The 25,823-nt window shown below is 35.7% G+C and overlaps 6 protein-coding genes and 1 non-coding gene across 10 annotated transcripts; 3 read left to right on the top strand and 4 right to left on the bottom strand.

The window, feature by feature from the left end:
- Positions 1–780: 780 nt before the first annotated feature.
- On the bottom strand, positions 781–853 carry TRNAE-CUC (transfer RNA glutamic acid (anticodon CUC)). The gene has a single exon. It is a non-coding gene; the product is annotated as a tRNA-Glu (tRNA).
- Positions 854–2,511: 1,658 nt separating this feature from the next.
- Positions 2,512–3,482, top strand: LOC125187366 (putative germin-like protein 2-1). Its single transcript, XM_048083947.2, has 2 exons — positions 2,512–2,632; positions 2,746–3,482. Exons 1-2 carry the CDS (start codon positions 2,512–2,514, stop codon positions 3,285–3,287), a joined length of 663 nt encoding a protein of 220 aa, XP_047939904.1. The 3' UTR covers positions 3,288–3,482.
- A 3,269-nt stretch (positions 3,483–6,751) lies between these two features.
- On the bottom strand, positions 6,752–8,319 carry LOC125186215 (ethylene-responsive nuclear protein / ethylene-regulated nuclear protein (ERT2)). The gene has a single exon (XM_048082563.2). The coding sequence runs from the start codon at positions 7,984–7,986 to the stop codon at positions 6,907–6,909; it is 1,080 nt and encodes a 359-aa protein (XP_047938520.1). The 5' UTR covers positions 7,987–8,319; the 3' UTR covers positions 6,752–6,906.
- A 5,117-nt stretch (positions 8,320–13,436) lies between these two features.
- Positions 13,437–16,573, top strand: LOC125188556 (tubulin beta-7 chain). Of its 3 annotated transcripts, none has more exons than XM_089058869.1 (4): positions 13,437–14,001; positions 14,425–14,694; positions 14,782–15,477; positions 16,032–16,573. In XM_089058869.1, the coding sequence occupies exons 1-3, from the start codon at positions 13,608–13,610 to the stop codon at positions 15,453–15,455; spliced, it is 1,338 nt and encodes a 445-aa protein (XP_088914995.1). In that variant the 5' UTR covers positions 13,437–13,607; the 3' UTR covers positions 15,456–15,477; positions 16,032–16,573. The 3 variants fall into 3 exon arrangements, with proteins under 3 accessions (XP_088914995.1, XP_088914996.1, XP_047941447.2); XM_089058870.1 differs by having other exon boundaries at positions 15,932–16,573; XM_048085490.2 differs by lacking the exon at positions 16,032–16,573 and having other exon boundaries at positions 13,438–14,001; positions 14,782–15,661.
- On the bottom strand, positions 15,137–16,352 carry LOC148926933 (uncharacterized). Its single transcript, XM_089058871.1, has one exon. The coding sequence runs from the start codon at positions 16,350–16,352 to the stop codon at positions 15,903–15,905; it is 450 nt and encodes a 149-aa protein (XP_088914997.1). The 3' UTR covers positions 15,137–15,902.
- A 1,805-nt stretch (positions 16,574–18,378) lies between the features above and the next one.
- Positions 18,379–21,510, top strand: LOC125198295 (beta-glucosidase 13-like). Of its 2 annotated transcripts, none has more exons than XM_089058867.1 (12): positions 18,379–18,574; positions 18,814–18,883; positions 18,961–19,019; positions 19,382–19,457; positions 19,570–19,647; positions 19,739–19,826; positions 19,898–20,153; positions 20,237–20,352; positions 20,430–20,653; positions 20,741–20,878; positions 20,966–21,074; positions 21,166–21,510. In XM_089058867.1, the coding sequence occupies exons 1-12, from the start codon at positions 18,389–18,391 to the stop codon at positions 21,377–21,379; spliced, it is 1,614 nt and encodes a 537-aa protein (XP_088914993.1). In that variant the 5' UTR covers positions 18,379–18,388; the 3' UTR covers positions 21,380–21,510. The 2 variants fall into 2 exon arrangements, with proteins under 2 accessions (XP_088914993.1, XP_088914994.1); XM_089058868.1 differs by having other exon boundaries at positions 18,478–18,574; positions 18,966–19,019.
- On the bottom strand, positions 21,480–24,884 carry LOC125188554 (uncharacterized). Its single transcript, XM_048085487.2, has 5 exons — positions 24,444–24,884; positions 23,353–23,565; positions 23,126–23,274; positions 22,973–23,041; positions 21,480–22,890 (listed from the first exon to the last, which is right to left on the bottom strand). Exons 1-5 carry the CDS (start codon positions 24,648–24,650, stop codon positions 21,585–21,587), a joined length of 1,944 nt encoding a protein of 647 aa, XP_047941444.2. The 5' UTR covers positions 24,651–24,884; the 3' UTR covers positions 21,480–21,584.
- Positions 24,885–25,823: the final 939 nt, after the last annotated feature.

The raw sequence follows: 25,823 nt of genomic DNA, 5'->3' as shown, positions 1-25,823 counted from the left end.
TGAAGGGTAGTTAACAATATCAAAAGATTCTCGGTCAAATTATAGCAGACGGTAAAGTAAATGGTGATTAGCCGTACACGTCAAAAGTTATACTTATAAGGGCATCTACAACGCATGTGGATGGTATCGTCCCAAACGGATTATATTGGGCGGGATGCGTTGCAAGCATCCCGTACCTTAGGTGTTACTAAGGCAAGGATAGAGGGGGGTTGTCCCTCCACGACCCAACCTATGCCCGGTGAGGTTCGATCAATTTGAGGGTCGATTCGGCCCTTGTCCATGACTATAGTTCATATTATAATTACCTTTTTTATAAAATTATACTACGGGATGGGGGGTACGGAGAAAATATAAAGGAATATAAACAGTAATTAGGAAGGAAAAAATTAAAACTAGAATAAAATTAAGATATAAATAGAAAGATACATGGTTAATGATTGTAGCTTAATTGGGCGTTGGATAAAAACATTGTGCATGATTTCTATAATTAGATGTTAAATTTATTAATTTCATGTTTAGTTAGTAATTATTTTATTACGTATATATTAAAATGATCGAATATTTACTAAAAACAGGCTATTAATTAGATCAATCGTTATTTTCTCATGCTTACCTAACAGTTTAAATATTGGGCCTTTAACAACAAACTGACTATTGCAGTTTTTAAAATTATTTTAAAGCTTCATGTTTTCATTTGAATTTTTCAAACATTAAAATTAGAATTATTTTCTTATTTACTGTCCAAAAATTTGAATTAAAAACTGAATATTAAAAATTTTATTCCGTTGCCGGGACTTGAACCCGGGTCTCTCGGGTGAGAGCCGAGTATCCTAACCAACTAGACTACAACGGATTGATGCTTATTCTAAGTTTTAATTTTATTTATACTTACCGTACTATGATTTTTAGGAGTGAAAGTTCGGGTACCCGCGGGTACCCAAACCCGAAAATTCGGGTACCCGAACCCGAAATCTCAAAAATATCATACCCAATACCCGACCCGTATGTGAATTCGGGTACCCTAATACCCGATGCGGGTACCCGAACCCAACTAATTGGGTACCCACAAACCCGGAATTATTATATTTAAAATTTATTCTTTTATATAAATTAAATTATGATGGGAATAGAAATTATTAAAAATCACGCAATACTTATACTATTTATTGACTATAATTCTATATTATATAAAATAGACCTTAGACAAATAGACACTACTTAATTTTAAAATAATTTTTTTTTGGTATAAATTGAAACATAAAAGGGATTATAAAAGAGATTAAAATAACTTTTTAAGACATTAAATGAACATGTAAATAAAATGGAGAAATCATAACTAATTAACTATATATTTTCAAAAGATAACAAGTAAGAACATAAATAATGCAATATGAACCAAACACGAATGTAAAGAAGAGAGCAAACGGCAAAAAGAGAGCAACAACAGCGGCGTGAAGGAAACTTGAAAAAGTGAGGCATACGAAAAATTTATAAATCTACATGTGATTAAATAAAGTTACCCTAGATTTACCTTACGGGCCATAGGCCCTATACTAAATAAAAATATTTATCACAAATACATAATTAATCGGGTTTAATCGGGTATTAGTCGGGTACCCTAATACGGGTTTCGGGTACCCTAAACCCGAAAAATCCTCACATTAACTACCCAAATCCATACCCGAACCCATTATTTCGGGTTTCGGGTACCCATAACCCGTCGGATATTGGGACTGTGTCGGGAATACCCGAAACCCGCGGATTAAATTTTCAGGCCTAATGATTTTGTATGATTCACAAATGACTTTGTTACTGAAACAAATTGTCATCATCCTTTAAATGCTCTCCACTAAATACAATATTTTACTTTTTAGAAAGAAAAAAAATAATACTACTATGATAAAAGTATGTATATAACGTTGCATCCAAACGAAAAGGTCAAAATAGTTAAATACTTACAGTATAATCAAATGACACTAATATCTTAGCTTGGCTTATGTTGAATTGGCCATGTTTGCCAACATAATTAATAATTACTCCATTAGCATCATATCGAAAAATATCTTTATAATAATTTACAATTTACATGGTCTGCCCCAGCTATTAAAACTACATTATTTTAGATATCATGTTTAGGATTTTGTCTTAGTAGTACAAAAAACATTTAACCTAACACATAGTCAAATTAGTCACAACGTCATAGCCTAATTAAAAATTTCTATCACTCCATATTATGTCACTCTCTATAATTCGGACGAAATGTTTCTTTCTATCTTTCACTTTTAAGTTCTAATTAATAATTTCAGATTGTGAAATTTTGAATAGATAAAATTGCATGGGCATAATATTTACTCATATACACCTTGGAATCAGACGGCCAGTTCGTTAATTACGACTTTATCTCTTTTGACTATCTCATAACAATATATATAAAATACATTATATTTTTGTGTATATATATAGGCCTTGCACCTATGTTTTGCACCACAATAATTCGAATTTACCTCAAGAATGGCAATATCAATGCTATTAATCCTAATTCTTACAACAATCACTAGCACTAATTATCTAACCCTAGCCTATGAATCAAGCCCTCTTCAAGATTTTTGTGTTGCCGATTTCAAAAGTCCAGGTTAGTAATTGTTTTTCGATATAAATCAATAAATCATTATGTGATGTACATATTTTTGTACTAATGGAGTACTAGGTAACTTACATTTTCTGATATTTTTAAATTAAATGTAGTGAGGGTGAACGGCTTCACTTGCCTAGATCCTAAACAAGTGAAGGCCGACCACTTCCATTTCCGGGGCCTACACATCCCTGGAAACACCTCAAATCCCATGGGATCCTTCATAAACCGGCCCACAGTCTTCGAGATCCCCGGGCTCAACACTCTCGGTATCTCCACCGTGCGTGTGGACTACGCGCCCCGAGGGGTGGTCCCGCCCCACCGCCACCCCCGCGCCTCTGAGGTACTGACGGTGCTTGAGGGCACCGTGCTCGTGGGATTTGTTACGTCGGACCCCGAGAACAAGCTAATCTCGAAAGTGCTGCAGAAGGGCGATGTTTTCGCGTTTCCATTTGGATTGATTCATTTTCAACAGAATGTTGGGGAAAACGACGCTGTTACGATTGCGTTTTTGAGCAGCCAAAACCCCGGCGTGATCGCCATCGCAAACTCCGTATTCGGCTCTGATCCATCGATCGATGTTGATGTGTTAGCCAAAGCTTTCCAAGTCGACCATGCCATTGTTGATAAGCTGCAAGCTCCTTATAAATTATAAATGTATTTTTTGTCTTTAGAGTGATTTCCTTATTTTTTTATATTTTTTTTAATTACCAAGGGTATCCATCTGCGGGCCCAATTGTTTTGCACTGTTTCTGTACTTTTACTTTGCTCGCCAATTTTTGGCTTCGAGCATTTTTGTTGTAAAATAAGTGGGAAAAAATAAGTGTATGGATTATAAAAATAGTGGAAGGGTTATGTAAATAAAGAAAAATAAATGTATATTACTACTAGACAGCCATTATTGTTGAATAGTGTGTTTGAAATGACAAAAAAGAGTGTTGCAAATTATATTTAGAAGATGATATGTGAAACACAGTTTAAGATAAATGATCTGATCATCCTATAAATTTTAGTTAAATATGTTTGCAATTGCACGACTGATTAGTTAAAATGTAATCTATTGGATAACATTGTAAATATGGAATAGTTCATACGATGCCCTTTCCATTATATATATTGATAAAAGTCATAAAATTATAATACTGTGTATATAACTTCCGACATAAATCAAGATAAGAAAGAATATATGCCTTTTCTTTTTGTGAAAACAATAGAATGTCCAAAATACTTTTTTTTATATAAAGGAAATGTTCAACAAATTAAGCAAGAGTGCAGAAATAGGCCAGATCAACAGATATATATCAACAAAAAGTCGACAAAATCAAACTTATAAACAAAAGCAAACACTCTATCTAAAATTTAAATAATTCGCTATCTCATGCTTAAGTGCATTTCTTATTATTAGTCACTATATTTGTAATTTATATAAGTTATCTTCAAACGATGTTCATGAATCTCGTGGTAAAGAGAGTGACAACTTATCTTTTAATTAATGCCTGGAGAGAATAATTCAACCAATTACCCAATCTAGTTAGTTCAAACAAGAATTGCATGCTCAAAAAATTATTAATTAGTTACATAAATGTTCAAAGATTAGGTATTTGCCCCATAGAATACGTTAGAATTAAAATTGAGATTCGTATGAGATGTATCCAACCTTTTCAATTCTTTTCTATTCTTTTTCTTTTTTGGGTTGCATCTATTTTCCTTAATGATTAAGACTATACTCAGAACCATACTATGGATTAAAATCGTCTTATCATCAGTTGCTACTTCAGATATTATCTTATCTAATTAACATATGGATCAAGAGAATCTTAATTAATTATTTAATTAATTAAAATATTGGGCATCACGGATAACCTCTCACATGCACCCTAGTCAACACTAGTCATGTGAAATGCTATGCTTTCTTTGACTTACAAGATACAAATATCTTTCACTAATGATTTTTATGTAAAATTGAAAGAAATTTCGTAAAAAGAAAAAAAAAGTGGGGCTGTGAGCCGTGCGTGGTTAAACCAGAATTGTCGATTTGACTCAGATTCTGATCAACGGTTTCAAGATAGAACCTTAATAGTCTCCTATTCTCTTATGGGTTGAATTGGAATTCAAATATTGGTTCTACCAGTCTCATTTCGGTTCCAAGAATTTTGAAACCATAATGAACAAGTAATTGCCGAGTTTGGTCCAAAACAATAGTAATAAAAAAAGAAATAATAAAAATACTAATGAATATAGAGACAAAGCTAGTAAATTAATTCAATTGAGGCAAAAATGTATTAAAATTTTTTAAGAGTTTGAGGTGGAGCGTATATAAAGAAAATTATTTATTTCAAATAAAGAATATAATTGTATAACTAAAATATGTTGAGGCGGACATTTGCCCCTTATTATGTACAAGTGGCTCTTCTTTTGAATGAAAATCACTCAAAAATTTACTGTTTTAAATGGCACATATCACTTCTCAGGTTGACTATAATTTTAGTTTCTATGGAATCAGAACTGCTAATTCTTGAACCGGCATCATTCATATCATCCGAACGTACCAATGATTAATCGCCAATTTTGCCCTAAAATCGAAAAAGGGGTAAAAGACCAACAGAACATACTCCGAAACCATTGAATCGGAACCGAAACCGCTAGTCTAAACCGGTGGCATCCTAAGATAGAGTGGGAGAAATGATAGAGAAAATTAGACAATATTTGATGTTACGTAGGACTAGTGTCACTTTATAGTCACACTTATGAATCCAACCCACCATGAGATAAATGGAAAACATAGCTGTAAAGACAAGCCACGATTCTATTTGAAAAATAGCGTAGTTCAATAATATGCTGTGATTGTGAGGGAGAGGATACTCAAGTCAATGAAGTGGGGATTCTCATTTAATTTGTTCTCTAAAATTATCTTTTTATTAGTATTTTCTTTGTCTTTACAAAGCAATGAGGTGGTGATTTCCCTAGCAGCCTGATCTTTGTCTGCACTTGAACACAAATCTAAAGTGTATTGGCCCCATTAAATGGGATCATTTCAGTACAAAAAGCAGAAATAATAGAGGAATAGATATTTTCAGTGAAGTTCATATTAAGTTAAAGCAAATTAGCAATGGATGGTTATAATGAAAACTTTCTTTATTGGTAATAATGACCAATGTTTCCTCCATTTTAATGATTTACTATATATATTAAAATTAAAAAGATATAGTAATATTTTATCGTTTACTCTCCCATTGGAAAATGATATTTTTAGCAAAAAGTTAAATTTGAAATTTGGTTAATAAAACAAATTAAGAAGCAACAAAGAAGGTTGAATTGAACCACCAACGAAACCAATCAATTGCAAAAATTTCATTCCATTCGGCAGCAACGCGTGGACGACAAACTCAAAACATAGAGAAAAAGTCAATAGAGATAAAGATTGAATTTTGTCAAATTGATTACTACTCCCTCCGTCCCAGAATAAGAGTCACTATTTGTCATAAAAGTCCGTCCCAGTTTAAGAGTCACATTTAAAATTTTTCATATTTGGTCATACAATTTTACCCCATTGTTCATCAAAATTACATCAAAGTGTCATTATCTACATTAAAATAAACCAAAATAAAAATAAAAAACCAAAAAGTCAAAAAGAGACTCACCTTCAACCATCTCACTTCATTTATTACACACTCCACCATCTCACTTCATTTATTACACAATCCAACTATTTCTTAAAATCTTAGCCATAACTATATCTAACTCCTAATCTGGGACGGGGGGAATATAATTTAGTAGTATTAAAGAATTGTTTGAGTGAGTGAATTCGAATGTGCGAATTGTTGAAGAAATAATCAAATTTAGTTAAATTCCGATATTCCAAAACCAAACCGAAAAAACATAAATAAAATTTGAATATATTTTTTAGTTTTCCACAAAGAATTTCACACTCCGTTACAAACCAACCAAAATTTTAACTTTATGATTGAATCAATTTAATCTCAATTAATATCGAACTAATTTAATTTGATCTCAAATTAATCTCCCGTGCCCACAAATGGGAATACCGTGAACACGAAAAAGCAGCAAACTTTACACTTTGCTCATGACATCTCCACGCCTAATCTTTATCAAAAAAGCTAATCAAAAACATTCATCATCAATCATCATATTTCTCAAGATGATCAAATTCAGACAACAAATAGGTTAACTTAAGATTTCCATCTACCAAATTTACATCCGTATGTCATATTCAACATCTGTGCAAACCACAACCAAAACCTTAAAAAATGTTTCTAACTGGACTTAACGTTAAACCACATCATCACTTTCAACACCAACAACCACACCAACGTCAGGACAAGCGCGAAAGGCCGGCCTCCGATGAGGCCAGCCAGCACGATCAGACACAGCACCATGTATCTCCGAGCCTCCACAGAGTTGACCTTATCTTCGCCTTCATCTTCATCTTCATCAATCTTTGCTTCTACTTCACAGATTGAAGTCCTCACATCTTCTTCTCTGTGATCGGAAACCGACGAGGCTATGTTTCCGTTATCCGATTCCTCGGCAATGTGATCATCTCTGTGATCCTTTTTAGCACCTCTGAATTTCTTTGGAATCAGAACAATTTTCCTAATCTTGGAAGAAATCTTTGCTTTTCTTGTTTTTTTGGAGAGGGGAGGCTCTTCTTCTACCTTCATTGCCATCTCCACGGCCTCGATTTCTCGAAATTCAGGTTTCGATTTCTCCTCGGTGATCTCCTTCTCCGGTTGAATCTCCGGTGATTCGAGGACTTGAATTTCTTGAATTAGTAATCTAGAATTAGTTTGCACAATCGGCGGCGCCGCCGGGGAGAGGCGGCGGCGGCGTTTTCCGGCGTATTCGAGGAGGAGGAGGAGGGCCGCCGAGATGGTGATCCCTAAAGCGAGTCTCTTAGTGGAAAACCCCAAAACCACCACCGTGAAAATCTTGAAAATCATCACCAAAACCCCATTCACTTCCCTATCCCTCGCTTCCCCGCCGCTCTCAGCGCCGCCGCGCTCCTCCACAGCCTCATCCGCGTTTCGAATTTCAATCGGCGGAGGCGGAATTGGGGAAACACTTCGCCGCAGCGGCGATCCCACCGGCGACGGCGGCGGCGGAGGGCAGAAAATCGGCGATCCTTCAACCGCCGGATCACAAACGCCGCGCTTCTTCTTCGACGGCTTCTTCAATTTCTCGCGATTCTTGATGAAGAGATCGATCAACGAAGTCGGAAAACCGGTCTCCACCACCAGAGAGGAGCCGTCGCGCCGCTTCTGGGAGATGTGGAGGTGGTCGTTGACCAGTCGGGAAATTCGGCCGCTCTTCACCTTCTTCCACGGGAAAGGCATCGCAGAAACGCGAAATTGATCGAATTTCAATCGATTCTACAAAAACCCCTTCCGAATTTCTGAAATTTCCGCAGAAATCATCCAAATTCCCTTAATTTGAAATCGGGAGAGTTGGGATGAAATGTTAAAAAAGGAGTCTTTATAAAAAGGGGGCAACTTTGATTTCGCCCCTTTCTGATTGAGGGGATTTTGAAACCCTAGAGAGGGATTTAAAAGGAAGGGAAAAGGGGATGATGGCGCGTGGGAACTGGTTTCAACTGTAATAATCGGATCGGAGAAATTAATGAGATCGCTTGTCGGTTTGAGGGCTTGCTGTTCATAGACGGAGTATTTAAGGAAATTTAATCACAGTCGCCTTTTTTGTAATCAATATTTAATTATAGTAATAAATGTGCATAAAAAGGAGCAGTCTATATATGAAGGGACTTTTTAGAAAGTTTACCTTTTAATTCCCTTTTATAAATATTAACTAAATTACGAAATGAATTAATTATTCTCTCCGTCCCAGATAATTCGATTCAATATTCCATTTCGAATTGTCCCATATAATTTGTTTCACTTCACTTTTACTAGTTTTAGTAATGGACCTCATATTTCACTAACTCATTTCTACTAATATTTTATTATAAAACTAATACTACTTTAAAAGTAGGACTCACATCTCACCAACTTTTTCAACTCACTTTCCAATAGATTTCTTAAAACTCGTGCCCGGTCAAAATGTCCCAAATTATCTGGGACGGAGGGAGTAAAAAACTAGAAACAAAAACGTTTCTAAAATTAAATATTTCCAAATTTAAGAAAAGATATATTTTCTGTATATGTAAATCATATTAATTCAATAAAAATAATGCACTAATAAATTGATTTAAATTAAATTTAAGAGCATGTTCGATGTATTCATGTTTGTCTTTATACTTGATGAATAATAAAGAGGATGATTTCGTGGCAATTAATTCCATTCTTTAATTAATAACGAAATGGTGTACTAATTTTCTTTGTAAAATGAACGTTACTCATAAATATAATTTATATTAGGAGATATTTGAGGCTAATCGAATTCTTGGTTTGTATTAAATTAAGATTATTCAGTTTTAATTTTGCTTCCGGCGTGCAAATGAACATTTTAAAAAGTTTAGATACTTTAGTCAAGGTTATATACTAATTAATCCATCTTATGTTTTTTCATCCCTGAAGGGATTTAGAGTAATTTGTTGGTAAGCATTAGACACAGACAGCAGTGTGATTACTCCTATTATTTTTAAATTTCAATATTTATTCGATTTTTATCTGATGATAAAAAGTAATAAAATCTTAAAAATAAGAAAAATAGAGCAATTTTATAGGTTCTTATTATTCTCTGTAATTTTTACATATTCTTTGCCTAATTTCTTATATACTAATATAATAATAGCTATTATTGGTATTATTATTTTTCCAAATTCAAAATTTTATTAATTTTCCTTAATATTTTCAAATGCAAAATAAGTAATCAATCAATAATCATATTCTTAGTAATCATAATCCAAAGAAATATATTCTATAGCAACATTATTTTTTGGACAAATAAAGTGCAACTTCAAAATTTTGGGCAAGACTTGCGAGTACAACAATTTTGGGCACAATTCTATTTTTGCAAAAGTTATGAGCATAGCTTTTTCTGGTGACCAATAATTTACATGAAGCTTCATTATTCACACTCACTCTTGTAATTCTCTAATTCTTAATAGTACTTCGTAGAAAAGTTAAAATACCAAATCAATAATAAAATCATATGTGTATCCTTTAATTGTTGACATATAAAATTTATACAAAATCAAGTTATCAACAACAACAGACATAGCATATAACATAATAATTAATCATACTTAAGCAAATTTATGTGACAAAATCGATTTAGCACCAAAAATTATGTACTATATTTGTTTGTAGTGGCATTTCAGTTCTCCTTCCTACTATTTTGCAAGCGTTAATAATTTGTTCATTTTGCCAATTATTGATTTGTTCCAAAAAAAAAGTTGTCATTTTCAATCCAACCAAATACACTTTATAATTTACTACTACTATAAGTTTGTTGTGGCATAGTGGGGTGTCTAAATCGTAGATATAAGAAATAGATCGTGGGTGATTATTTTATTAGAAATTCCAATTTCAAGAGGACACTCAACATACATAAATGTAATGTTTCCCAACCTAAAGTTAAAGTTCTATTATAAATTAATTTGATATTAATTTAACATGAAATTCAGTGACATAGAAAAGAGATGGTATACATAATTTACAAGATGTATAAAAGTTGATAGTACTTAAAACGCACAAATTTTAATCTACATATAGTTTTACAATCTACATGCAAATTAGCAAACTTCATTTTTAAAATATAAGTATAAATTTTCAAATGTTATTTTTATTCATATATCAATTACCTCAATTAATAATGAGACGGGACACCTGAAATGTCTATGTAGCTCAAATGACTAATGTATAATACGACTTTGTTGCATGTATACATCATTTCATCGGATGACTATGATGTCATTATGACTAGCTAGCCGTCGCGTATCAAATAAAGAAAAAAAAAAGCCTAAAAGTTCTTAGATATTCAGAAGAAGTTAAATTAGATATGCCTGATAGATTATGAATTGCATTTTAAAGCATATCATCCCTTTATTTTACAAATAATCTTATAGTTTAATTAAATAAAACTAAAATCTCATAGAAATAGTAAGATATGATTCCTAAATATGAAATCAAATTATAATTAGCTTGATGTATATTCCTTGAGTAGGACAGACGCAAATATGATTCTTGAAATGCCAAACACATGCATTTTCCTAATTATTATGTCGCTTTCAACTAGTAAAATTTCGTCAACCTTGTAATAGTGTTACAGCACGATTCGAATATGCGCAAATATAAAGTTACTCCTATTTTCGTAAAAAGTTTTATATTAACCACGTTTAGTACTCTATAATATATTAGTACATTTATAGCAATTAGGTAAAAGTTTTGTATGTATTACATTTATAGCAATTAGGTGCAAACTTTTTGTGAACACCATTTATCTATGTTGTCATTAGATTTTTGGATTGTATTTATTGTGTCATTAATTAAATTACAAATTGCATAAAAACATAAAAATCAAATGTTCTTTTATCCATTTATTCGAATTTATTTAGAATTAGAAAATAATATAGATAAAGCTTTGATTTAATATAATTTATAAAACTAATGACTTTCAATAATTATTTTTTAGGTATTCGAATAAAAATATATGGATATATAAAGGGAAAAAACTAATGTTTATATACGATATGTTTCATAATATTTTTCCTATAGTATAATTTTTTTTAGTATTCCCTACATCTATTGGTGAATCAAGCAATGTCGACATTGAGAATCCTATCCTCACTTTCCAAATAGAATATAAAATAAACGCACTTGATTAAGAGAATGTAATGAATGTTAATTATGTGACCAAATTCACGTGGTTTCCCTTCAGTGATTTTTATAATTAATTTGGAGTTCAATACGTGTTCGATCCTCATTTTCGTAACTTCAGAAAATAGAAAAATTATTAAATAAATAAACGAGTTCAATATCATCCAAATACATTGACAGCAACATTATTTCTAGATGATTCTTGTGACCTTCCTGATACGCAGCTGCGGTACAAATTTCATGCAAACTTGAGGTCTTGGTCGGATTTGGTCGGATAGCGTGAGTCTATGATTAATAAAATGGTCAAAACTTAGAAGATTGATTCTTGTTTTTCGATATAGAGTAACTTTAAATTCTTGAATTAATTGTCTCACTTTTTGATATGCCTACAAATTAGTATATGGAATAACCACGGAGTTCGCCGACAAAAAAAATTATTCAAAAATATGATCAGAATTTGTGATGTAATTAGTTACATATGGTTCCGATTAATTAACAGCCACCTAATTAAAACTTAATATCGTACTAATATAGTTCAAACTCTTGTGCTAAACCCAACTTTGAATCAAAATCTTGTGCAGGCGTTCCCATGGGCAACTTTAGTTTTTATTTAGTTTTAGTTACTTAATTTAATCAATCTTCGATTAAATAATTCTCTAGTTAATATCAATTAAAAAAATACGGGTTTACGCATCTGAGCAGCCCATTTATGACATTTCTGGCCCAATATATAGTGTTCCACTAATAAATCTGGGCCTTAATAAACCCAATAGCCCAACTATATATTAATGGGGATAATAGACCCACGAAGTTTATATTTTACTGGAAAATCGTGCAAATTTTAATCAATGAAGATGCAACAATATACTCCCTCCGTCCCGCGTTACTTGAGTCACTTTTTTTTCGCATTCGTTTATTATTATTTTTCCAAAACGAGTGTGAAAAAGAAGTGACTCAAGTAACGTGGGACGACGGGATTATTTAAATAAAGTAAATTCAAAATCATTTTCTATAAACACAATATATACCGAACTAACATTTGCATCAACAAAGCTAACCGTAGGAGATCTATCTGTACATAGTAAGAACATATCCATAATTTAAAAGTAAGATAGTAATAAATAAAATAATGAATTTTAATTAGTGTATCAATTCAAGCTATATATATATATATATATATATATATATATATATATATATATATATATATTCTGCACACTAATGAATAAAGAGAGAAAATATTTTAATCAGATAGCATTACTCATTCAAAAGATGGTATGAAACAAGTGTAATTAGTTGAAACAGGTTCAACTACTTTACTTATAATGACATTAAGTCAATTAAATCACATTTATTTTGCCATTCACCACTAACATGAAACAATATTTGCCAAATTTGTTAAGTTGGATGATAATGACAATCCACCCTAAAATACTCTATAAGAACAAATATACTCCCTCCGTCTTGGATAATTCGAACCAGTTTTCCATTTCGGTCCGTCCCACATAATTTGTTTCATTTCACTTTCATCATTTTTGGTAGTGGACCTCATATTCCACTAACTCATTTCTACACACATTTTATTATAAAATTAATATATAAAGGTAGGACCCACATTCCACTAACTTTTTCAACCCACTTTTCATTACAATTCTTAAAACCCGTGTCCGGTCAAAATGACCCGAATTATTCGGGACGGAGGAAATAGCATGTAGCTATACAAGAACATCTTTATAAACTTAATTAATACAAACCAGTATGATAATAAATTAACATATGTTTTAAGTAAAATAAATACTAGGAGTACTTTACTAAGTTTTCTTGTTTGGAAAAAAATATTATGGAAAATCATATTATAAACTTAATAGAATCTCTCATTTTATAATCTTTGTCCAAAAACATTCTTCTTGGGAAATGCATACAGCACCTAAAAAATTAATAAAATAAAAAAATCAGAATGGCATTTTCGAGAATATAGTGAAATCCGAGACTCAATCTATATCAGAAGCCACCTTCAGCTCATCTCTCATCACTCTACTGAAATTGAAACAGCAACCGATTCCAATTTCAACTCGAAAATCAAAATCCGAAGCAGTTTTTCCACCGATCTACACTCACTAATCACTCTCATTCCCCTCCAGATAAGAAGGAAGTAGATCCACCGCAAAAACCGAGGAAAAATGAGAGAAATCCTGCACATCCAGGGCGGGCAATGCGGCAACCAGATCGGCGCCAAATTCTGGGAGGTGATCTGCGACGAGCACGGCATCGATCAGACGGGGAGATACAACGGCCAATCCGACCTCCAGCTCGAGCGCGTCAACGTCTACTACAACGAGGCCAGCGGCGGGAGGTACGTCCCACGCGCGGTGCTCATGGACCTCGAGCCCGGCACCATGGACTCCGTCAGATCCGGGCCATACGGCCAGATTTTCAGGCCGGATAATTTCGTCTTCGGCCAGTCCGGCGCCGGGAATAATTGGGCGAAGGGGCATTACACCGAGGGAGCGGAGCTCATCGACTCCGTGCTCGACGTCGTGCGCAAGGAGGCGGAGAATTGTGACTGCTTGCAAGGTTGGTGGATTTGATCGTTAGATCTGTTGGTACGGTTTTTGGAAATCTCGTGGATTTTGATTAGTTCTATCTTTGCTTATGAATTAGTACGAGTTTCGCGAACTTTGATCTGTTTAACCTGCTCCATTATATTATGCTTGCCAGTGATTAACTGTTATCTTCAATCTGGTTTTGATGTGATTTAGGCCAATTTTAGTGCAGTGTGTTGATTTGATGCTATGGAATTTCATATTTGCTGGTGTGAATTACATAAATTTAGAGATGCAGAATTTTGGATATCATTTAATGGAACTTGATCTATTTTTTAATATGCCAGATTGTTGGTTTATGGTCTTGCCTGTATATTCATTAATATTTAATAAATGCAAAAGGGGAATGATTATTCTATTGAATTATGACATTGTTATGACATTTCCTCAACAGGATTTCAAGTATGTCACTCCTTGGGTGGAGGCACGGGATCCGGCATGGGAACCCTTCTCATCTCCAAGATCAGAGAGGAGTATCCAGACAGGATGATGTTAACATTCTCTGTCTTTCCATCTCCGAAGGTATCCGACACTGTTGTTGAGCCATACAATGCCACGTTGTCTGTTCATCAGCTCGTTGAGAATGCAGACGAGTGTATGGTTTTGGATAACGAGGCCCTGTATGATATCTGCTTCCGCACTCTTAAGCTTTCAACTCCTACCTGTAAGTTTGGTTTATGCATGTAAATGATTTACTTGGCATTTGACTGCAGTATTTCTGATGCAATTCATTATGTCTATTTTCTCACAGTTGGCGATCTCAACCATCTTATCTCCGCCACCATGAGTGGTGTCACATGCTGTCTCCGTTTCCCAGGCCAACTCAACTCTGACCTCAGGAAACTTGCCGTCAACCTTATCCCCTTCCCACGGCTTCATTTCTTCATGGTTGGGTTCGCGCCCCTGACCTCCCGAGGCTCCCAGCAGTACAGGGCTCTGACAGTACCCGAACTCACTCAGCAGATGTGGGATGCAAAGAACATGATGTGCGCAGCAGACCCACGCCATGGACGCTACTTGACTGCCTCAGCCATGTTCCGTGGCAAGATGAGCACCAAAGAAGTTGACGAGCAGATGATCAACGTGCAGAACAAGAATTCGTCCTATTTTGTCGAGTGGATCCCCAACAACGTGAAGTCCAGTGTCTGTGACATCCCTCCCACAGGTCTGAAAATGGCTTCCACCTTCATCGGAAACTCCACCTCGATCCAGGAGATGTTCAGACGTGTGAGCGAGCAGTTCACTGCAATGTTCAGGCGCAAGGCTTTCTTGCATTGGTACACCGGTGAAGGTATGGACGAGATGGAGTTCACCGAGGCTGAAAGCAACATGAACGACCTTGTGGCAGAGTATCAGCAGTACCAGGATGCGACGGCCGATGATGAGGAGTATGAGGACGAAGAGGAGGAGGAGGAGGAAGCTTGATGTGATTGTATGAGTTCCCATGGTATGTCCAAATCTCATGGTCATTGGTTTTCTATGAGTGTGTTATTATTGTGTCTTAATGTTTAGGAATATACTTAGATGCATTTGTCCATATGTATGATATGATTTGTGGTTCTGTCATGTTTGAGAGAGGTGTGTGATAATGATAATGAATGTTTGTGAATTGTGATCTATTAGATTTTCAACTCATGTGTACAATTTCTTTTTTTCTCCTTAGGATATTTCTTCCTTGAATTATTATAATCTTCTTAGAATTTCAAAGAGTCTATGCTAAAGTGCTGATAAAATGAATGTTGTGAGATGAAATTTAACAGTTTCATAGCAGTCTACATTGGGACAAAGTAAAGAACATATGGAACAAATACTTTGCTTTCATGAACAAATAAATGTGTTTCTGTGTATGTGTGTGTGAGAGAGAAAGAGAGACTAATGAAAGTCATAGTTCCTGGGAACAGCATGGCTTCTGGTCCTGAGAAACATGTGATCACTCCTAAAAGTAACATTTTCTTGAAACTCACACTGCTCATCTTCATCAATGGTGCCTATCTTCCCCAGAGCAATGCTGTAACTTCTGTCTATACCATTACCACCTACATATCCATCATTCCTTCTCTCTCTAAAACGACCAACTCGATCAACTTCACTCGACCTGTACATCTCCCCGAGTCTCTCCCTGTCCTCGTCTTTGCGTCTGTTGGTGTCGAAGTTCTTGCAGAGGTGGGAGGTATTAGTGGCGGGGCAGGTGATGACGCCGACTTTGCTGTCGAAGCTGACGAGGCTGTCCACGTAGAAATCTCTCGCCCTGCGCAGGAATCGCCTTGGAGCACTGATATAATGCCTCAGCCGCTGCCTCTGCTTGTTTTCGGTGATTTTCATGATGATTGGTAATGCCAAGTTTCCAACTTCTTTTGCCTTCCTTTTTTGATTTTCTTCCTCTCTTTGTGTTTTGATGAACAGAAATATTAATGTGTTGGTGACTTGGTGTTGTGTGGGTGTGTTTGTATAAAAGCTGGTCTGGTTTTGATTGCTGTTATTGTTGTTGGGTTTGGGAGGAAATTGTTTTCAAAGTAAGAATGTCAAGTTGAAGTCAAGGATCATATCATTTACTTCTTTTTTGTTTTCTTGTACTATTTATATTGTTCTTATTATTGTTGGATTTGAGAATAAGATTATAGACAAAAGTCTAAATAAAGTAGTTTAATCTGTATTTCTACTTATACTATACGTATTAATACAAGAGTTTTGCTTTACAAAATCTTGGCTTTTCTATTATGTTCCCAATATGTAATTCTATAAATGACAATTGTGTAGTATTCATATATTGTACTACTACTATAGTACTATTTCTTACTCCACACAACAAGAGTTCTATAGGCTTTTGCAATAGTAGCTTAGTGAATATAGTTAATTACTCCCTCCGTCCCTGATTAAGAGTCACACTTTTCCATTTCGGTTCATCCCCAATTAAGAGTCACACTTCATTTTTACCATAAATAGTAAGTAGGTCCCGCATTCCACTAACTCAATTCACTGACATATTATTATAAAACCAATATTATAAAATGGGTTTAACATCCCACTAACTTTTTCAACCAACTTTTCTTTACATTTCTTAAAACTCGTGTCCGGCCAAAGTGTGACTTTAAATCGGGGACGGAGGGAGTATTAGTAATGACATCAATCAAGAAAAAGAAAACAAGAGAGAAGAACCTATAGCTCGTTACGATAATGAAGGATTTGGGACAAACCATAGAAACGAATAAGTTCATGCAAGTAGTAAGATGCTAAAAATTGAGGATTTGTGAATAGAATATGAGAGTTGCGACAAGTTAAAAAATTGTTAGAGATTTTGTGAAACGAAAGAAAACTTAACCTTTTGAAAAATGTGAAAGTTGAAACACAAAAGACTAAAATATTGCAAGGGATTAGTAGGGCCGTGTGTGGAAAGTTGGAAACTTTCTTTTACATACCTTTTTTTTTTTATAATTGTTGATTAAAAATTTGAGAGCTCATTTAATCAGCTATTTTGATTTTTAAATTCCACAATTGGAACGAAAAGAATTATACACAAGTAAATTTATTTTTGTGACAATATTCCACGAGCGAAGAAGACGAACTATACTAGATAATTCAGTGCAATAAGCTAGTGAAGGGAATTGTGGAAGAGATTTTAGATTTCCAAATATGGGAGAGATTTTTTTTATTTTAGAAAGTGGTAGCTAGTTTTTGTGGTTATGCAAGCTTGAGGTGATTGGTGCGTTTGGGAATTTCATCAACGTGCACAATTATTTACTATTGCATTTATTGGTATGTCGGATGGAATTTTAACTACTCCCTCCGTCCCATAAAATTGTCTCATTTTTCTATTTCTGTTTATCCCACAAAATATGTCTCATTTCACTTTTTACTATTTTTGGCAGTGAACCTCATATTCCACCAACTCATTCATACTCACATTTTATTATAAAACTAATACTCCCTCTGTCCCACTTTAGGAGTCCCGGTTGAGTTCGGCACGGATTTTAAGAAATACAAAGGTTTTAAGAAAGTTGGTGAAAAAATATAGTGGAATGTGGGTCCTACTTTTATATATTAGTTTTATAATAAAATGTGAGTGGAATGTGGGGCTTATTACCAATTATAGAATATTACAATCGGGACTCCTAAAGTGGGACATCCAAAAGTAGTAAACCGGGACTCCTAAAGTGAGACGGTGGGATTATATAAAAGTAGGATCCACATCCTATTAACTTTTTCAACTCACTTTTCATTACATTTCTTAAAACCGTGTCCGGTCAAAGTGAGGCCATCTTTGTGGGACGGAGGGAGTAGTTCAACAAAAATTAAATGAATTTGTTTAATCTCCTATAAATCCAAATAATCACTAAAATTGCTTTACCAGTAATGTACATATGGCATCTGGAATCTGCTTCTCAACAGTAGCACTGTGTGCGGTTCTCACAGTTCTAACTGCTTCTGCCAATGCCGCTTCTTCCACTTACGATGAATCCAAGTACTGTAGCTGCAGTGAAGATTCCATTAACCGTAGAGGATTCCCCGACGGCTTCGTCTTCGGCTCTTCTTCAGCCGCTTATCAGGTCTCTTCTTCGCTAATGTGTATAACTCGCACTTCTCTATTTCAGCTCGTTCCAAACTATTTTACACTATTTTTATTTAAGTAAGAATCAGAATATTTAATTAAGTGTTATCTTATTAAGCGGCCTCTCGTTACACTGAAAATATTAGTAATTTTATACTACTAAAAAGTTAATCTCAAATTTATGGCAAAAGTGCGAGTAATATGAGACGGAATGAGCACGTAATACATGATTATTAGGTGGAAGGTGCTTACGATGAAAAGGGCAAAGGATCTTCAATGTGGGATCATTTCACACATACATATCCAGGTCTCTCTCTCCTCTTTTTCCCCTCTCCAAAAAAAAAGGAAGAAAGTTGATGCATAAAGAATCTTGGAAATATGCAGAGAAGATTCTAGATGGTTCGAATGGGGATGTGGCAGTTGATTCTTACCATCTATACAAGGTGTTTCATTACTTTTCCATTTTTCATTGATGTATTAATTAAGGGATAATAAATTATGAAGTTTTACTTCTTTTTCTTCTCAATCGTCTCATTTGTGTACAAAACGATGTCTTTGGTGATGCTCAAAACGAAGTTGTTTAATTAAATCAAGAAAAGAAGAGAAATATTTGTTTAAGGAAATGACATCATCTTGAGCATCACCAAAAGAGATTGTTTTGTAGAAGTATACAAATGAGACAACCGAGAAAAATTGAAACTTCGAGATTTAATATGCTACGTGACTGATCAGAATTTTACCCAACTTTGTGATATAATTATCACATTAATTAATTGTTGTGAAATGTTTAAACTTAATTGGACAGGAAGATGTGAAGCTTCTAAAGAAAATGGGAGCAGATGCATATAGATTCTCCATATCATGGCCTAGGATATTGCCAGGTTCTTTCTATTTGTGTATTGAAATGACACATTTTTGTCAATATTTTTTCATGTTTTGCCAAATACTATAGTTTTAGTTCTTATAATGGCAACAAACAACCTTAATTATCAGGTGGATCAATAAGTAAAGGTGTGAATCAAGATGGGATCAATTACTACAACAACCTTATCAATGAGCTTCTAGCTAATGGTGATGACTAATGATCCATTCCTTCCTATCACATTATCTTGTAATGAATAATCCCACAATCTATAAATAAAAACATTGGTTCATGATGAAGGAATACAACCATGGGTGACTCTTCTCCACTTAGACACTTCACAAGCTCTCCAAGATGCCTATGGTGGCTTTCTAAGCCCCCAAATTGTGTAAGCAAATCAACTTTTATTTCAACCAAAAATTGTATCTTTATACTAATGTTATCTACCATCAAAACCAGGAAAGACTTCCAAGATTTTGCAGATCTATTGTTCAGCCAGTTTGGGGACAGGGTGAAGCACTGGGTCACTATAAACGAACCGTGGGGCCTGAGCTATCTTGGCTACACACTCGGTGTTTTTGCACCGGGACGTTGCTCCAGCTGGATTGATGGCAGCTGCACGGGCGGTGACTCTGCTACTGAGCCCTATGAGATCACGCATAACCAGCTTCTCTCTCACGCTGCTGTTGTGAAGCTGTACCGGGACAAATACCAAGTACTATTGTTATATTACTATATTGAGATTTGAGAGTCGTTTTCATGAACGCATGTTGTTGATATGAGTAGCGCGAAATGCAGGAACTGCAGAAAGGGGAGATTGGAATTGTAGTTAATGCCTTTTGGTTTGTGCCTTATGATGACACTGATGAAAGTGTCAAGGCTAGAGATAGGGGGCTTGCTTTCATGTTAGGATGGTGAGTTTGAAGATGATTCGAAATCTCAAATGCGAAAATAGGCTAATGTTTATTGTTTTGGGTGATGTTGTATGCAGGATCATGGATCCTGTAGTGTATGGTAGGTATCCAGAGATCATGAGAGAGAGAGTTGGAAACCGGCTGCCTAGATTCAGTGAAGACGAAGCAGAGATGGTGAAGGGATCGTTCGATTTCATTGGACTGAATTATTACTCTGGGAAATATGCAGTTAGCACAGATGATGTTTATCACCCTCCTAATGAAGTGAGCTACCTCACTGATTCTGGCTACAATCCAGTAGGTAATGATACTATACTTTTCTTGATGTGTGAATAAACGAAGCAAAAAAGATCGTTCAGTCCCCTTATCTGTTCGTCTCAAAATGAAGGGGACAAAGACGGCATACCTATTGGGGAACAATGGAGCAACCACAGTCAGTACAATGTGTATCCGAAGGGGCTCCGCCTCCTCCTCCAATACATAAAACTACAGTACAAGGATCCTCTAATCTACATTACTGAGAATGGTGAGCTCATGTTTAATTCAGTTGTTACATTCTTTAAAGTGAACAAGCACATCAATTCTATTAGCATGTTATGGATTTTGGTTGCAGGGGTTGAAGAAGACAGGAATGATAATGTGCCGATATCTGAGGCGCTCAAAGATTACACGAGGAAGAAATTCTTCTTCGATCATCTATGCTGTCTGCGTGAAGCAATTGAGTGAGTGATTGTGCGTTTACTAGCACTTTATCTCTGTCTCGGATAAAATGTCACTATTTCACATAGTTTGCTCCTGTCTTTGTTTTGACAGCTTAGATGGTGTTAATGTGAAAGGATTCTTCGCATGGTCGTTGACAGATAACTACGAATGGGCTTCGGGCTATTTGGTTCGTTATGGGCTTAACTATGTCGATTATACAGATAAGCATCTGCGGAGATACCCCAAGCTCTCTGCACAATGGCTCCGAAGCATCTTTGGGCGTGGAGATGAAAAACATCGAGTTAGAGAAGTTTCTGATCATTAAGATGGAATGAGAGTCTAATGCAGTACCAATATTGCAGTATATTTGATTCAGTGTGTTGAAAAGCAGCAATCATGTACAACTGTTATACAATTTGCAGTAGCAATTTGCAGTATATTTGATTCAGTGTGATATATTGTTGTTACAACTATAACATAATATTTGTGCACAATCTCGAAAGAGGAAAATCAAAGCCAGAACTCGGATCTCAGTGTCGAGGACTTGCATGAACACTCGTTATATCCTGGAAAACCTGCAGCCTCCTCAGGTTCTTGGACTTTCCAACACTGATATCTCCGGCTTGGCCTTCAAAGTCGAGAGCTTTTGTTGCCAATGGGGAAGCGCAGCGAACGTTTGGTATGTTGAGGTTGTGGTTCTGATCAAAACACAGAGAACGCCTCAATGGCTGGTTCTTTGGCAGCGCGATTTTCTCTGGCTGAGTCTGATATCCGCCTCCAAGATCGATCGAACCCATCTCCTGACTTACTTCATCATCTGCATCGTGCAGCTTGGGAGTCTCGGGGATTATGTTGGAGTTAACATTCTCATCGTTGAACGGGTCCGTTGAAGCATAAGTTTTCTGACTGATCTTTGGATAATTGTTGCTCCAACTTCCAAACTCTTCTTCGTCTTCTTCTTCGACCATATCAGCCCAGCTCTTCTTATGCTGCTCGCGTCTTGAAATCTCAAGAGTCCGATTCTTGCCTTCTTCTACTTTTCCAAAGTCAGCAGAAGGCAAAGTATTCACCCCTTCTTCATTAGCTTCTAATGGCTTCACACATGTATTCTTCTTCGCCAAAAACTGCGGGAGTATATTCGGCATCTCATCAGGTGCATCATGAGAATAGTAGCCAGCATTTTGGCTTGCAAATGAATGCACAGATTCACTACTGGCAGATGATCCAAACGACAGTTTCCGGCAATAACCTCCATTAGCGTTTTCTGTCAAAACAGCTTTTACTTGATCTCCATAGCGCGTACTTCTCCTTGGTTGAGTGAGTGGAACGTTGGGAGTATTCCGGTAGGGGAAAGAGTTCACTCCTTCCCGGCTCACATTAGGCTCATAATGATTCGCCCTCCAATCCAAATCGGCCCTCTTCTCGTATGGAAAGTCAGTAGATGCTCCTTTGCACATATTGCCAGATGAGGGCAGGGGAGACGAAAGCGTGCCATTTCTATCATTAGTATGTCTCCGAGAACAGAACCTACTGCTTCCCCACTGCCCGCCTAATGACTTAGTTCTACTGATGTGTCCATGTACAAATCCTCGTGCCATCCCACCTTCATTATTCTGCTCCATCTGTTTCATAGGCTTAAGAACACGCTGCGACTCAAACTCGGCCAGTATCTCAGAGGCACGCTCGTATGACTTAACATAAGATTCATCGACAGCACCATTATCAGATGGTATTGATTGGAGGAGAAACTTGGCCTCTGTCAGCTTGTTCATGTGCATCAAGCAGACTGCCAAGTTACACTGCTTGTTCTTATCCGATTCAAAGGATAGCGCTTTTCTGCAGACACGTATATACACGACAAACCCTCAATATTCATAACTACGAAAAACATGATACACATCACTCAAAACTTAGATACCTGTAATGTTCTTCAGCAGATTTGAAATCTTTCTGTTGCATATAGGCCCAAGCTAAATTTCCTAACAACCTGCAGTTTTGTTATCAAAGTTACAAGGTAGTGAAGAAAATACGAGCCCGTTCACAAACTAAAGAAGCAAAGAAGATAGGGAACCTTGAATACTCCTTCTGAATTGTGATCTGAACCTTCTTTCCTTGAGACCTTGCAATCTTCGTTTTCCTCCCAGAAAAAGCCATTCCCTCTTCAACTTGCTTCAGTTTATACTGAAGCAATACAATCTCTTCCTCCATCCTTCCCGATTGCTGCATTAACAAGACCGATGCTCAGACTTCCAATTTCCATCAAGACAGTCGAATTTTTGAAACAAAAATCCAGCTTACCTTATAGAGTTCAAGCAATATATTGTCAAGGGCTTCCTGAGAGTCGGCAGGAGATAGATGGCGAAAGGACTTGATGGCCTCGATAGCTTCATCTGAGCGGTCCAACTGTTTCATGACGACAGCCATGTCTTTCAGAGCACTATCAACCCGATCACCCGAATTTATCGCTTGCCAGAACAGGGAAATCGCCCTGCTTGGATCCTTGTCTACAAGCTGTGATTTCACAATGCAGCAGTAACCATTCCAGAAAGATCATTAGATAAAAACTTTCCATCAGAAACATTTTATATTATCACAGTTTCCGGATCAGAATTCAACCTATAATCATAATACTGATCAGCAGATAAACTCAATGCAGTGGCCATCAAAAAAAGTATTTTCATCATAATTTCCACAGTATAATTCCACTATTCAGTCTGATTTCTTATGCTCTTCCAACTAAATATGCATGGTATCCTCACTAAATTCCATTGAAATCCAATAAACATAAATGAATCCTATGACAATCCACCAGTCTAACTAAAATCAACAAACATCAAATTGAGCTAGAAGCATAGCAATAAAGATCAGCAGATAATAGATTCTACATCAGAAACAGTCTTATAATACCATAATTTCAGATTAGAATTCAACCTAATCTGCTAAATTTTACTGTCTCAACCTGCAATTCAGTAACCATCATAAAAAACTATTTCCATCCTGATTTCCACAGTAAAATTCCAACAATTCAGTCTGATTTCATATGCCTTTCCATCTAAGCACACATGCCATAAACATGACTTATTCCACAAAAATCCAATAAACACAATGCAGATAATAAACAGTCTTATATTATCATAATTTCCAGATCAAAACTCAACCTATTAGCAAAATCTTACTGTTTCAACCTGAAAAGGCAGTAACCATCCAAAAAAGTATTTTCATCATAATTTTCACATGTTCTTCCAATTTAAACATCCCATTACCATTTCTTTCTATCCTCACTATATCCCATCAAAATCCCATAAACACACCAATTCAAGCTAAAATCATAGCAATAAACAACAAAGGCCCAAAATCAAGAAACGAGCTTAGAATCAACAAAAATCAACCTGAACATGTTTGGCTCTAACATAAGGCGAGTCGCCGGAAGGGATCTTGTGAACGACGTGAAACAGATCTCCCTTGGGCTTCATCTCCGACCTCGGCATCGCCGGAGATCCCCGCTCCGCCTTCCATGTCGGCGGCGGCGTCAAGAACCCCCTCGGCTGACAAGAGTTCACGCTGCTGCGATGATCAACGCAACCGCCGCTCAACATCGCCGCTCCCTTTGATCACTTCTTGACGCCCCTTTTGATCAATTTCAACAGAGACTCGATTTTGATCAACAAAAATGCTTTCTTGATAAACCTTCACTTTTAAAAGATGGAAAATTGGAAATGAGTTTAAAAATTATCGCGATGGGAAATCGATTCAGGCGCAGGAAAAATGTGGGCGATTGAGAAGACTGCGAATTGAAATAGGAATTTGATCATCGTCGTCAACATCAGCAGTGGTGGAAAAGTGTGGGACTAGCCGTTATATAATTTGCCGTTGGTGAATTTCTTTATTTGTTTGCTTTTTTATTTATTGCTTTTAACGTTATTTGTATTTATTTATTGCTTTTTAAATTCGCTTTAAGAAAGTGGTTTATGTTCATGGCATGAATGTTATGTGAAAAGTAATTTGGTCATATTCCATATATTATTAAATGTAAAAATTACTACCTCCGTTACCCAAATTTTAACACCCTTTGACCTGCCACGAGTTTTAAGAAATGTAATGGAAAGTGGGTTGAAAAAGTTGGTGAGATGTGTGTCCTACTTTTAAAGTACTCCCTCCGTCCCTTATTATGAGTCACTCTTTGACCGGACACGGGTTTTAAGAAATGTAAACAAAAGTTGGTTGAAAAAGTTAGTGGAATGTGGGACCCGTTTTTTTATATTGATTTTATAATAAAATGTAAGTGAATTGAGTTAGTGGAATGTGGGACCTACTATTATTTATGGTAAAAATTGAAGTGTGACTCTTAATTGGGGACGGACCGAAATGGAAAAGTGTGACTTTTAATGGGGGACGGAGGGAGTATTAGTTTTATAATAAAATGTGAGTAGGAATGAGTTAGTGGAATACGAGGTCTACTAACAAAAATGGTAAAAAGTGAAGTGTGTCAACTTTTCAGGGACGGATCGAAATAGTAAATTGTGTCAAAATTTGAAGAACTGAGGTAGTAATAATTATGGTCTGTGGATGATATAAGTGACTTGATATAACTAATAAATGGATTCAACTTTGCTTATGGTCGGTTTCATAAACTGAAATTTGAATTTAAAATCACAGTGTATTTATAAAATTATCATTTTTGGAGGGAAATTTTTAGCAACACTCCAACCATAACTTATTCTCACTTATTTACACTCGTGTCATTAGCATCAATTAGCATACATTTGATA

Source organism: Salvia hispanica, chromosome 5, assembly GCF_029641045.1.
Source record: "Salvia hispanica isolate PSC_SH4W2 chromosome 5, Shi_PSC_v1, whole genome shotgun sequence".
Lineage (NCBI taxonomy): Eukaryota > Viridiplantae > Streptophyta > Magnoliopsida > Lamiales > Lamiaceae > Salvia > Salvia hispanica.
This window is presented reverse-complemented; position numbering and strand designations above follow the sequence as displayed.